General features: G+C 38.8%; 1 protein-coding gene across 7 annotated transcripts in view; it reads left to right on the top strand.

Annotated features, from left to right (window-relative positions):
* LOC140482978 (tyrosine-protein phosphatase non-receptor type 14-like) overlaps positions 1–14431 on the top strand; it is a 259454-nt gene that overhangs the window by 79622 nt on the left and 165401 nt on the right. For all 7 annotated transcript variants that reach the window (XM_072580789.1, XM_072580788.1, XM_072580790.1 and 4 more), the window contains one exon: positions 13492–13801. In XM_072580789.1, coding sequence (XP_072436890.1) covers positions 13628–13801 — 174 coding nt within the window. In that variant the 5' untranslated portion in view covers positions 13492–13627. The remainder of the gene's footprint in view (positions 1–13491; positions 13802–14431) is intronic.

Genomic DNA, 14431 nt, shown 5'->3' on the forward strand with positions numbered 1-14431 from the left:
CTCTGTATTGATATCAGTTTACTAGCATTGCGATCTGCTACAGCATGTGAGGTCCAAGTGCATGAACAGAATTGTTGATTTTTTTTTGGTGTGGCATGTATTTTACTTCTGATTTATGTTTTGTATACAAACAGAATTACTTTTGAAGTAATGACATAAATACTTTGCAGCAGATCAGAATTAAAGCACTGTAATAAAAAGGCAGATTCCAAACAGAAGGAATCATGTAAATTGCAGCTGCGTATACATGTATGGATATTCACTTTTTTGTTTTATAAAAATCACAAAGGTGTAAGGTCTTTGTCAAAGTAGAGTCTACAATGTTACTTCAACCTTTCTATTAGAAATATTTTACTTTCTATGGTTGTGGTATAAGTACAGAAATTACATGCACTATCGAGTATTAATTGGGAGATTACAATTTGATTTATGTATTTGTTTAGAGGAGTTATTGAAAATTATAACTGTCATGTAGACTATTTATTCTAATGCTCTGGATATTCTGCTTTGTATGATATATTTGCCTGTATCACTGTAATAGAGCATTATATGCACCAGCAGAGAGATTCTGAAAAATTGTAGCACAGATGATTCAAGCCATTATTTACAAGACACAAATGTCTTGATATCCTCTGCATTGTTCTGGTCTGAACCTTGATGAAACAGTGTAACATTGATTTTCTGAGCTCTGCTCCTTGATATATTTAATGTCCAATTTGCTGAATTAACTTTGAAAATGAATTCTTCGGATGTTGCTGGCAAGGAAGAGGATAGAGCCAAAGGTGGCATTGTAGAATTAGTCGTAAATTCCAAACCAATTAAAGATGGTAAGTTTCTTTCCATAAAGGACCTTTTATTAACTGGTTGGCTTTTTACTGTATTTCGATCTCCCTTTCTACATTTTTTTTTCCAGTGAATGCAAATTGTAATATTCCTATCATGGAATTTGAACATTCACTCATTTTTCAGATTTTTAGGCTAGAGCTCTGGGTTATTAATGACTTTGATTGCTACTGCCACTTAGACCAAACTATAACTATGACCAGTCAGTTGGGTGACTTATGGTTCCAGGTTTGCTTTCGCTTAAACAAATATCTTTTTATTGAACTTTCCCAATTTATTTGACTGATTCAAAATAACAATGGCTTTTGACATTTTAAATGCTGGTTGAAATGCTTCTTACATCAGAATATAGGAGCAGGCCATTCAGCCTGTTGGGCCAGAACCACCATTCAGTTAGATTGTGGTTGAACATTACTTGGATGGAATTTAAATTTTTGATAGCTGTTTATTGCTTCTGTACATTCACCAATCTCTTGTTTCTTTAACAATATTGGCCACTAATTTAAAATATTTATCTTTTTGAAGAGTTAGGATGACTGTTTGTTTGAGACAGTTTCATCTGCTCTGAATCCAAAGACTCTATCTGAAAAATTAGTTCAGAAAACATTTAGTTAATAGATCTTTGGCTTGCGTTTTCAATATATTTCTCCAGTAAAACACAGTTTTAAGTGAATTTCCAATCACCATTTGAGAACAATTACAACATAGATGCCTTTAGCACAATTGCCTGTCATTTGTGTTGCTTATATTGTATGCAGACGATGCATTCCTCTTAAGTCAGAAGACAAAATAAATAACAGATTTGTGGAAACTTAACTTGCCAAAAATGCATGTTTAAAAACTAGGATAAAAAGTGAATGAATGTCTGTTCATATGATTAAAATCAGAATTGATAGACGTTGCTGCCTTATTGGGGTTCTCCATCAAACATTGACATTAAATCTGCCAAAGTGCTTAACTACATAATGTTGCTTGGTGTGAAATGCAGTTTCTGAGCAGGACTTGCACATGTGTAGGAAGGGGCAACAGTCTTTACAGCTGTTATTGATTAAATTAGTTATTTTTAAAGGTCAATATAGCCTCCAACTTCTGAGTTACTGGCTGCTGAAGAAAGCTCATCTTGTGTGAGACATTGAAAACTATAACCAAGTACTTCCTGCATAATTACATTGGTTTTCCCTGATGACTGCTATGTCAACTGCAATTTTTATAATTGGCTTCCTCCAGACGCAAGCAAGGATCCATAATTACTTATGAAGTTTGGTCCTAAGATGTCATTTGGCCATCACAAAGTAGCACAAGTTCTGCCCAAGTCTCCAATCTGCTATTAAAACTGAGACTGTGGCGTGTGTGTAGGGCTTGTGTACTGTGCATCTGCTGAGATCTAGAGAGGAAAAAAAATGGTGGTGCATTACCACTTGAAAATAGGCTCTTGAAATGAGTAGCTCGCCCAACATTGCAGAATATAATTGGTGGGCAGCCCATTCCTGATAGAATCGCTTCGAAATCCCATCAGGCTTAGTCCAGTGGTTACAATGTTGAAGGAGTTGTTTTGCATGCCCAATCTCTATTCAAACTTGACACTATCCTTTTGTGAAATGTTGCACAAGATTCTATGCACGTCTCCAAATTGATCAGAAAGAATGTAGCCTAAATATTTTATTTTTTTCTCTTTCTAATCTCCTTTAAAAAGTCTGACTGGTATTCTATCATTTTTTTTTCCATATCCATGTTCATTGGACAAACTATCTGTTCTCCACCAAAATATTTTTACTAAGTGCGGATGCTTGTGCTGTTTGAGCACTCTGAATTGACAACATAATTTTATATAGTACATTGCAGAGTGTTTGGTTCCAAGTTTGAAATTCCTAGGTGTCTAATGTGCCAACGGCAATGGAAAAGAAAACCTGTTCTGGGTGTGTTAGAACCGAACCTTCATATTTGAATGAATTGTAGACAAACAAAAAAAAATCTATGTCTTGATGGCAGTGGATTGAAAGAATTTTTAATTTGTTGTGCTGATAAAAATTCTGGAGCATCTCAGCAAAATGTACCTCAAATTTAAGTGAAAGTATTTGTTGTGTCATGTTCTAACTAAATGTGATGGTTATATAATATGTACAGATGTTCATTAGAGCTCATGTTAGAACATAGTTACATCGTACATACTATGCAGTGAAAGATTCTGTTCACAAAAACCTTTCTGAAGAGGCTGCATTTTATAGTGTTCAGCTGGGGTAATAAGATTATTTTTTAAAGTGTGTGTGTGTGTGTAGGCAGGTGTTTAATCTGAAGATGCTACTCTGTTCAGAGGGAGTAAGGCAAAATGTCCCTTGGATAGGTAATTACAATGCTAGTGAGTTAAATATTGTCTAGAAAAATGTATTAATACTTGTAGGGAGTTTTGTCGAATACTTGAACTAAGGGAGCTAGAGTTTTTCTTGTTGACAAGTGCCTAAATTACAATCTCAGTTCTGTGAAAAATCTGCCTTTGAGTGATGTCAATGTGCTATGGAACCTAGTAGTTCATATATTCAGACTGTGTGCCATTGTAATTACTTGTTCAACAATGAACATAATCTCAGCTCCAAAACTAGGTATTTCAGAGATCAAAGCCTTTGATTTAAATGTATTGGAGGAATGCATAGGTATAATGAACAATTCCACAGTTAAATTTATTCTCAACATTTTTACTGATATATCACAGTTTTGCTACATAGTAGGAGACCATTCAGCCCATCAAGTCTGCGCCAACTCTTCAAATGAGATTCTCACTTAGTGCCATTGCTTACATTATTCTTCCTGTAATCTTCAAATTTCTTGAATGCATCAATTGAACATGCTTGGACAGTGCCATCCAGATACTCACACACAGTACCTTTCGCAATTTTCAATCATTACTTTAAATATGTACCCTCTGTTTCTTAATAATTTCATGAGTGGGAACATTCTTTCCCCAGTTACTGTGACTAAATTGCTCCTAAATTTGAATACTTTAATCAGATCGCTGCTCTGTTCTCCTCGAAGAAGAGAAGATTATCTATCTTCATAACTGGCTCCAAAGATGAGAAGCGTCACTGTTGTGAACCTCTACTACTTGTTCCCTAACAGCTTCATATCCTTTTTGAAAATGCAATGCCTAGAACTGGACGCAGTACAACAGCTGAAGCTGATTTATTATCTTGTCAGTTCAGCTTAATTACCTTGTTATTGATTTTCTGACTTGAATTGGTTGTGTGTAAATCCTGTTCTTCAATTCCCCTGTAAAATGAATTTTTAAAGATATACTACTGTTAGTCCAGGACTAGAAATTTATTACATTGCCTCTACTGAGGTTTGACTGTGGATAAAAACAGTCATTTGTCTAAAGGGAGGAAAAATAATCAAAATATTTGCAGTTGTAAAGGTTAGTTCACCTATTTACTTACCATTTTATTTGATGGTTGTTGGTTTTCATTTCCTACTGCTTAATGATATATATCTAGCTGTGATCAGATGTCGTTCTGTGAAATAAAATAGAACATAATCACTGCAACAAATTTCATGCAATGTGACATTGAAACATGCAACAGAAAACATGCTAAAATGTATTGATATGCCATTTAATATGTAATGTTTTCTGTATAAAGTAAATTTATATGGTTTTAGAATTGCAGTGGTAGTTTGGTATATTTGAATCATACTAGTTTACGAAATATAATACATAGTGCTGCCAACCTGGAGCCATGTACAAGATGGCTGTTATTTAAGCTAGCAAATCTAATTGCTGAAAGTAAACATTAGTCTGAGGTTAGGTTAATCACTTGTTGCAAAAACAGAAATTGTTGGAGAAACTCGGCAGGTCTGGTAGCATCTGTGGAGAGAAAACAGAGTTATCATTGAGTCTAGTGACCCTTCTTCATAAGACTTCTGAAGAAGGGTCAGTGGACCTGAAATGTTCACTCTGCTTTCTCCACAAAGATGCTGCCAGACCTGCTGAGTTTCTCTAGGAATTACTGTTTATGTTTCTGATTTCCAGCATCCACAGTTCTTTGTTTTGTGTTGTTTAATTGATTGTTGTATGGTCAAACAATTTTGCAGATTGAAATTGAAGTTTCAGATTGCGCCTGGTATTTTAAAGTTGTCTGTCACCTGCATGAAGTGTGCAAAGTCAAATTGGATGCCTTGATGTACTCTAATTTCATTTTAATATATAATCAATATATGGCAATTTTGTGTGCAAAGTATCCAATCTAAAAGTCCTAGTTGTAGAATGCAAAGCACAGATTGTAAGATGAGTTTTTGTGTCATGCAGGACAACTATGATAAAAGAGTATAAGAGTACAACTTGATAATCATCTTGCATAGTACAGGGCACCCAGCCCAGTTCGCCTTGTGAAATCCTCCACATTGTAAGTTTTAGACTACAATTTAGAATCAAATCCCATTTTTTATGTATGTCTGGCTGGGACTAATTATTCAGGCAACAAAAGACAGTCTAATGAGGTAACTCAGGAATTGTTACTTAATTTCATAAAGTAACATTTAACAGATCAGGACTCTTTGGGTGTACTGTGATTCTTGCTTTCCAGTTTGGCTTAAGATGCAGAGTTGACACAGCCTCTGGTCTGTTCCAATTCCTCTGGGCACTTCTGCTTTTTAATTGGATAGCAAATTCAAACTAGGTGTGCACCTTTGCACTGGAAGTTACTGTTGCTAACTCTTTCCACCCCACACCCGCAACATGATCAATGACTTAATTGCTATCTGAATGGCCTAGGTGAGACAAAACTCCTTTCTAATTAGGTTAGGAGTGCAGGATCAATCTGTAATGGTCCCTTTTAAGATGATTAATGTTGTCATCCCCCAACCTGTCCTGATAGGTTCCCTTTTGAAGCTCCATTACTCAGGACCACATTTCTCATTTATAGTCCGTCTCTATTCCTTTATGATTCCTTGCTAAAGTAAAAGATATTTTATGATCTCTTTGCCCATTTGTTTTGGTTACTGAAGTATGTTGTCACGTCCTCATGATTGATACTCTGAAATCATAGTCTCAGGGTTTGCTTAATTAGTGCAAGCCTTTCTTTAAATCAAATTTAAGAAGTCATTTGATTAGATTAGATTCCCCTACAGTGTGGAAACAGGCCCTTCGGCCCAACCAATCCACACCGACCCTCTGAAGAATAACCCACCCAGACCCATTTCCCTCTGACTAATGCAGCTAACACTATGGGCAATTTAGCAGAGCCAATTCACCTGACCTGCACATCTTTGGACTGTGAGAGGAAACTGGAGCACCCAGAGGAAACCCACGCAGAAACGGGGAAAATGTGCAAACTCCACATAAACAGTCACCCGAGGCTGGAATCGAACCTGGGACCCAGTGCTAATCACTGAGCTATTATGCCACCCCATTTGTTAGGCAATTTTATTTTTGCTGTCTGGAATGGGTTACTTTTCTTTTTAAAACAAAGAACGTAGCAAAAAATGTTGTTTGTAGTCTTAATCCTATAAAACACAATTACAAAAGTCTACGAAGGACAAATGCAGACAAATTACGAAGTAATGTTACATAATAAACAATGTATAAATGTTGAGGTAGTGAGATGCTATACGTTTAGTCACTACATTGACTTAAGTAATAAAAGTTGAAAGGATTATATTTACAAGTTAAACTATTGTTACAAAGTTAACTCTAATACAAAGATTACAATCCGTTAACTGTAACCTCTTCTCTTCTAAAACATTGAATTTAAAACAAAGAAAATGCATAATACAGCTGCTACTTACTTTTTCTTGCCTTATGGCAGTAATACCACTTCTAGCTCTCCTTTTTATTGATTACCAAAAACTTGGTGTTTAGATTTAATAGGTTGAGCGCATACGAACGTGACGTTCTCAGTGTAGCTCTCTGAAATGAAAATCGGCTAAAATAGGATCCCTTGGCATTTGCCCTGGACTTAACCCATGAGTGTGTTCCTTCTGTTCAAACTCTGTGTATTTCTTTGTCAAATTGAGCTAAGTTGAGCCACGTATCACAATACTAACATCTCCAGGAACAATTAAGCAAAATATAATAGGTTAATTGATGAGTGTACTTCAATTGCATGGATATAAGTAAAATAAACTAATCATGAGAACCAATCCCACTAGTAGTCCTCCAACAATACTGATTGGACACTTGTGCCAATATTCGGAGAGCTGTCCCATGTAGTAATACTGTATCATATCTTTCAACTAATATCCTGGATTCTGCCAATTTTTGTCTGGAAATGTCTTGGCTAACTAGCAAGTTGGACCACAACAGTTGGTGCCAGAATGGTTTACAACCAGGTGAGTATTGCTTCAGGAATCCTCTACGTTGACTGTAAACCCAATGAAGCCACATGGTATCAGAGCAAACATCAGTAAGGAAAGCTTTTGTTGTTAACCAACACATGCATGCACATCCAAAAACTGATTAATCATTACTCCTTCATATTGAATATAAATTTAAGGAATCACTGATGATGGGAGGGCACAGAATGTACACTTAGTGGTGAATTTCAGACACCATGAATGGCTCAAGATCAGTGCTGTTGACCTAGCTGGTTAAATCCTGTAAATCTGCTGAACTGGGCCTGCAGTAAATGTTGAGATAACCACCAGGAGGGGAAAATCTACATGATTTCATCTTCTGCAATCTGCCAGTCACAGCTGAACCATACAGGACAAGGCCAGTAGCAGTGACCACCATATTTTCCTTGAGATGAATTTCCATTTTTGCACTGAGAATGCACTCCATTATGTTCTATACAAAAAGAAAGAATAGATTTTGAACAGATTTGTGGTTCAAAGCTGTGAATCTGAGTTACTATGGACCATGAACAGTGGAATGATTGTTGAATTACAGTCTGTAACCACCTGGACCAGCATACCCATCACTTTACCATTGCCATCCATTTTCTTTTGAGTTATGAGTTATTTGTTGTAACATTTTATATTTGGAAAAATACAGTGAAGTGTTTTTTTCACCATAATACAGTGCCATTTTGAGCTACAAAAGAATGAAAAAAAAAACTGCATTAATAGAGTTCATCTTCTGTGCAAGGGATCTTCAAAACCAGCTCCAGGGCTTTTGCAAGGTGTCCCAGGCCTCAAGGAATTCATGCTTCAGGTCGACCAGAGCTAGAAGTCCCCGCACTCCGACTTATTCCATTACCAAAAATGAGTTGCAACATGATGAACATGTGCATACTAAACAGCTGTAGTGGATTGTTGTGGACTGAGCCAAGAAATCCCACAATTAATGGACCAGCTCCGAATTCTGCATTCCTGTCTGGTGCAGCCAGTCATGAGTGGTGATGAATAATTGAATAGTTGATGGAGGAGGTTTCATTAACATCCTTATCCTCAAAATTGGACGTCAGTAAACACCTGGCTCTGCATTTTCAGCTGTCTTCAGCCAGAACTGCCAAATCAATGATGCATCTCTGCCATCTTCCAACTTCCCTTTCATCACAGATACATTATCCAATTCTATTTGCTGCATTTGATCTCAACAAACTGCTAAGCACACTTATTTTGAAAAGACTATCACTCCTGACAGCAACCTAGCTGTAAGTGCTGAAGATCTGAATGCCAGAACCAGTTTCCATTTCCAGCCAAGCTGTTCCAGTACACTACAACACTGGCATCTAGACAGCAAAGTGGAAAGTCACCTACTTCTATCCTAGCCACAAAAAACAGGGCAAATCCAAAATGGCCAATTATTGCCCCATCAGTCTACTCAGTCTTCAAGAAGGCAGTGGAAGGTGTTCTTGACACAATTGTTGAGGACCAGGAACTTAGTGATTAATTTGCTCATCATTGCTCATTTTGGATTCTGCCTAGACCACAGGATTGCAGACCTTGAAAATACTTTGGTCCAAACATTGAAAAAGGAGCTTAATTCCATAGATAAGTGAGATTGGAATGTCTGCCCAGGATAAAGTGAGGACTGCAGATGCTGGAGTACCAGAGTTGAAAAATATGGTGCTGGAAAAACACAGCAGGCCAGGCAGCATCTGCGGAGCAGGAGAATCGACGTTTCGGGCATAAGCCCTTCTTCAATGGTACTACTATTGTTGAATTTCCACTTCATCAACATCTGGAGTTCACTATTGACTTGGAACTTAGCTGACTAGCCACATAAACAGAGTCAAAGAGATGTACAATATGGAAACAGACCCTTCGGTCTAACCCTTATCCCTGAAGAAGGGCTTATGCCCGAAACATCGATTCTCCTGCTCCTCCGATGCTGCCTGGCCTACTGTGTCTGCCCAGGATGGCAAGGCAATATTTGACACCACTGGGGCAACGAGGAGGCCTTCTAAAATTGAAGTCAATGAGAATCGCCAAGGAAAATTTTTCAACTGGTTGGAATTATAGCCAATGCAAAAACAATTCTGGTTGTTACAGGTCAATCATCTCAATCCCAGGACATCACGCTGAGGAACTTGTGCAGTTGGTGACCTAGATTCAATCAGTTTATTTTCTTCCATCAATGATCTCTCAGTCACAATTTCAGAGTGTTCAGTTCCATTTACAACTTCTCAGACACTGAAGCAGTCTGTACAAGGAATGTAATACATTCTAGTTTGGGCTGGCAAGTGACCAATTACATTTGTATTGCAGAAATGCCGAGTCATGACCATTTTCATTGAGGGAATATAACCATTTCCCTTGATATTCAATGGTACTACTATTGTTGAATTTCCACATCAACATCTGGGGTTCACTGTTGACTTGGAACTTAGCTGATGAGCCACATAAACCGTCATAGAGATGTACAGCATGGAAATAGACCCTTTGGTCCAACCCGTCCATGCCAACCAGATATCCCAACCCAATCTAGTCCCACCTGCCAGCATCCGGCCCATATCCCTCCAAACCCTTCGTATTCATATACCCATCCAAATGCCTCTTAAATGCTGCAATTGTACCAGCCTCCACCACATCCTCTGGCAGCTCATTGCATACACATACAACCCTCTGTGTGAAAAAGTTGCACCTTAGCACTTTTTTTTAAATCTTTCCCCTCTCAGCCTAAACCTATGCCCTCTAGTTCTGGACTCCCCAACCCCAGGGAAAAGACTTTGTCTATTTATCCTATCCAAGTCCCTCATAATTTTGTAAACCTCTATAAGGTCACTCCTCAGTTTCCAACGCTCCAGGGAAAACAGCCCCAGCCTGTTCAGCCTCTCCCTATAGCTCAAATCCTTCAACCCTGGCAACATCCTTGTAAATCTTTTCTGAACCCTTTCAAGTTTCACAACATCATTCCAATAGGAAGGAGACCAGAATTGCATGCAATATTCCAACAGCGGTCTAACCAATATCCTGTACAGCTGCAACATGACCTCCCAACTCCCGTACTCAATATTCTGACCAATAAAGGAAAGCAAACCAAATGCCGCCTTCACTATCCTATCTACCTGTGACTCTACTTTCAAGGAGCTATGGCCCTGCACTCCAAGGTCTCTTTGTTCAGCAACACTCCCTAGGACCTTACCATTATGTGTAGAAGCCCTGCTAAGATTCGCTTTCCCAAAATGGTCAGAGGCACTAACTGTGCATGAATCTTGGAGAGGCACAAGTTGAGAAAGGACCTGATAGAAATTTATACGATTGAGAGACATGGTGTTGATAGGAAAGCATTTTTTCTATTAGTAGAGAGTTAATAATCAGAGGGTATAGATTTAGAGTAAGAGGTAGAAGGCTTAGAGTTCAGAAATACTTACTTTCACTCCGAGGCTGGTGAGAGGCTGGAACTCACTGCTTGAAAATGTGGTTGAATCAGAAACACTTTCAACATTTACGCAGCACTTAGATCTTCACTTGTGTTGCCGTAACCTCCAGCACTATCGGCCAAAAACTGGAAAATGGGATTAGTGTGTTCAGATCTTTTGGTAACCAGCATGGACATGATGGGCCAAAGGGCCACCACCTGAGCTATCAAATCGGAGTTAATAATCTAATGCCATATCATTGTTAAATAGCAATTGAAGATTTACAGACAGAAAATAATTCCTGATAAATCATTTTATTCAAGCTAGCTTACCCCAAATTCATTAAATACACAACAGTATTTTAAAAATCCTTTGATGGTATTGTAACATTTCTCAACATCTAACAGGACTTTATGATTGACTTCTTATAGCTTTGATATGCAGTTAATATGATAGGTTACTGGAATGCATAAAGAATGTGGGTTAAGAATGGAACATGTTTACACAGGAATGTGCTTTATAACCCTAGTTAATGGATGGGTTTTGAATCACTTAAAATCTCGCCCTACTGTTAATATCAACTTTAAACCAGTCTACTACCTTTTGGCTCTGACTACAACCAATACATCAGATCTAAGCTTAGCATCCCTGCCACCTCTGGTTGTGAGTGGTGGTAGACAATTTAAATAAATAACTAACAGAAGGAGCAGGCTTCACAAGTAGTCCCCATTCATCAGTGATGGAGGAATCCTGTGTCAGCTCAAAAGATGAGATGAGATGAGATTCAATTATTTACATCCACCTTCAACAAGTATGCTGAGTGGATGATCCATCTCCGTCTCCTCCTGAGGTCAATTGCCTCAGAGGCCAGTCTTTAATCAATTTGATACATGCCATGTGACATCAAGGAAAAGCTGAGGGCATTAAATACTTGAAGGGTACATGTCCTGACAACACTCTGGCAATTGCGCTCAAGACTTGTATGGCAGACGTGCTTCTAGCCAAACTTTGTTTTTAACCTAAAGCCCAACATCTATCTGGGAATGTGGAAAATTGCCTGATTTGTCCTGCCCACAAAAAGTGGGATAAATCCGACCCGACCCCCAATCACTGTTCTGTGTCTCGATCATCAGCAAAGTGATAGAAGAATATGCCAACAGTGCAATCTAGCTGTACTTGCTCAGGAATAACCTGCTCATTGATGTTAGTTTAGGTTCTAGCAGGGCCACTCAGCTCCTGGCCTCATTACAGTTTAGTCCAAGTATTGACAATTTGATATCAAGGCAATATTTGAGTGAGTTTGACATCGAGGAGCTCTAGAAAAACTGGAATCAATGGGAATTGAAGGGAAAATTCTCTTTTGGTTGGTCTCCTATCTGACCAAAGAAAGCTAGTTATTGTTGAAGTTAGTTATCTCCGCTCCAGGGCAGCTCTGCAGGAATTCCACAGGGCAGTGTCCTCGGCCTAACTATCTTCAACTGCTTTATCAGTGACCTTCCCTCCATCATAAGGTCAGACTTTGGGATGTTCCCTGATAATTGTAAAATATACAGCATCATTCACGACTCCTTAGATACTGAAGCAGTTATGTCCAATTGCAGCAAGATCTGAACAACATCCAGGCTTGGGGTGATTAAATGGCAAGTAGCTACATATTTGCCAGGTAATGGCCATCTCCAGAAAGAGAACCCAACAATTGTCCTTGGTTGCTAAGTATTCCAGGATCGGCATCTTGAGGATTTCCATTGATGAGGAGAACTGAATTGAGCCAGTCATGTAAACAGTGGTTGTATGAGATGATGGCCTGTCCATCATCTGCAGAGTTCAAGTGTGCTGGAAAACTCTCAAGTTTACCTGGATGGATGTAGCTGTAAAAGCACTCCAGAAACTCAGCACTATTTATGACACAGCAACCTCGCACCCCATTCCCCCCCCTCCCCCCCCCCCCCCCCCCAAACTGATTGGCATCCCATCCACTCCTTCATCATCAACACAGTGGCAGCAGTGTGTGCAAGCAAAAGGTTACAGAGTAGTAACTCATCAAGACAACTTTGGCAGCGCCTTCCAATTCTGTCAGCTCCGACCTAGAAGGGCAACAGATAAATGACAACAGTGCCACCTAATGAGTTCACTTCCAAGCCTCCTACTGCCTTGACTTGGAACTTTATTGCTGTTTCTTCGCTGTTGTTGGGTCAAAATCCTGGAACTGCCTTCTTAATAGCACTTTATGTATCTCCACACTGTAAGGATGGCAGTAGTTTAAGAAGCTGACTCTCCATCACACACACTCACTCTCTGTCCCTGTGTCTCTGTCTTTCTCTGTGTGTGTCTCTCTCTCTCTCTCTCTCTCTCTCTCTCTCTCTCTCTCTCTCTCTCTCTCTCTAGCAGTTAGAAATGAGCAACAGCTGCTGGCTTAGCCGGTGAAACCAAGTTCTTTTGAACAATAAAAAGCTACCTTGTCTTATTGAGACATCACTACAATATTAGTGAATATTCTTCCCCCTTAAAAGCTGACCTTCGATGACTTTCCCTGATTGCTGTTGCCAACTTAAACTGCCCTGCGAGTGATTTGGGGTGAGACAAACATCTTCAAGTGCTGAAGTGCCCTGATAATTCTCCAAACTGACTGTTAAGTGCATTAAATTCTACACCTGATTCAAAAAGTGCTCAAGGAATGAATTGATCACCTTTTCTGAAAGCAACCTGTACTTGTTTGTAAACTATCTTATGGCATACGTATGTATTGAGTTTATATGTTCATTATGAAAGATCTATTTTCATTACAAGAATTGGATTTCCCTGTATTAAGATGAGTCTTGTAGATGTTTTAATATTCTGTGTTTCTAGCTTTAACGTTATGTTTGAAACTGCCCTTTCAAACATGATTCTAACCTAATCCCAATCTTGTTGTTTACAGGAAGTCTGAAATATTTAAATGTCACCAGGAAAGGGGTAGCTGTTTTCACCCTCAGCAGGACAGGAGCTGTGAGACAACAGGCAAACAGTTTGAAGGATTCCATTCTGGGAGAGGCAGTTTTGGAGGCTAGTGAGCTATGCCTTTCAGGCTGAAATTGAGGAGGACCAGACGGTACAATGTTCTGAGCAAGAACTGCTTTGTGACACGCATACAGCTGCTGGATAGCAGTGTCATTGAATGCACGTTCTCCATGGAGAGTACTGGACAGGAATGCTTGGAGGCCGTGTCTCAACGGTTGGAGTTGCGTGAGGTAGGTGAATTTAATGTGTGAATCATGTAATAATAAAACATTACTTTGTAATTCGTAAATAAAGGAACTCCTTGGAATTATACACCAGGCTTTTTCAGAACTTGATAAAATGTGAGTGATGTGTCTGTCAAATGTAATGAATCATCATGTATGTCAATTCTATTTTGCATGATGGTAATACAGTAATTTCTCAACATCAACACATTTGTAAGGGAAGTTTTTGCTTCTAAGGAGGAGAAATTTGAGTGAAGGTGTTGGGAGAGGAACAGCATGCATAGAAGTAAAATATGCACCCATTTGTTTTTTTTTACTTATTCATTCTTCCAGGAAATATATTTCATATAATGATTGAATCCCCACAGTGCAGATTAAGCTCTTTGGCCCATCAGGTCTGCACTGACCCTCCAAAGAGCATCCCACTCAGACCCCCAATCTGCCTCCATAACCCCACATTTACTATGGCTAACCACTTAGCCTGCACAACCCTGCATAGTACAGGGCAATTTAGCATGTCCAATCCAGCTAACTGCACATCTCTGGACTCTGCTTACTTTGCTTTGTTTTATTATGGAATTACGTTTGACTTTTCAAATTTGTGCTGGATGCTAATTTACTACTATCCTGGATAAC

Source organism: Chiloscyllium punctatum, chromosome 11 (assembly GCF_047496795.1).
Source record: "Chiloscyllium punctatum isolate Juve2018m chromosome 11, sChiPun1.3, whole genome shotgun sequence".
Lineage (NCBI taxonomy): Eukaryota > Metazoa > Chordata > Chondrichthyes > Orectolobiformes > Hemiscylliidae > Chiloscyllium > Chiloscyllium punctatum.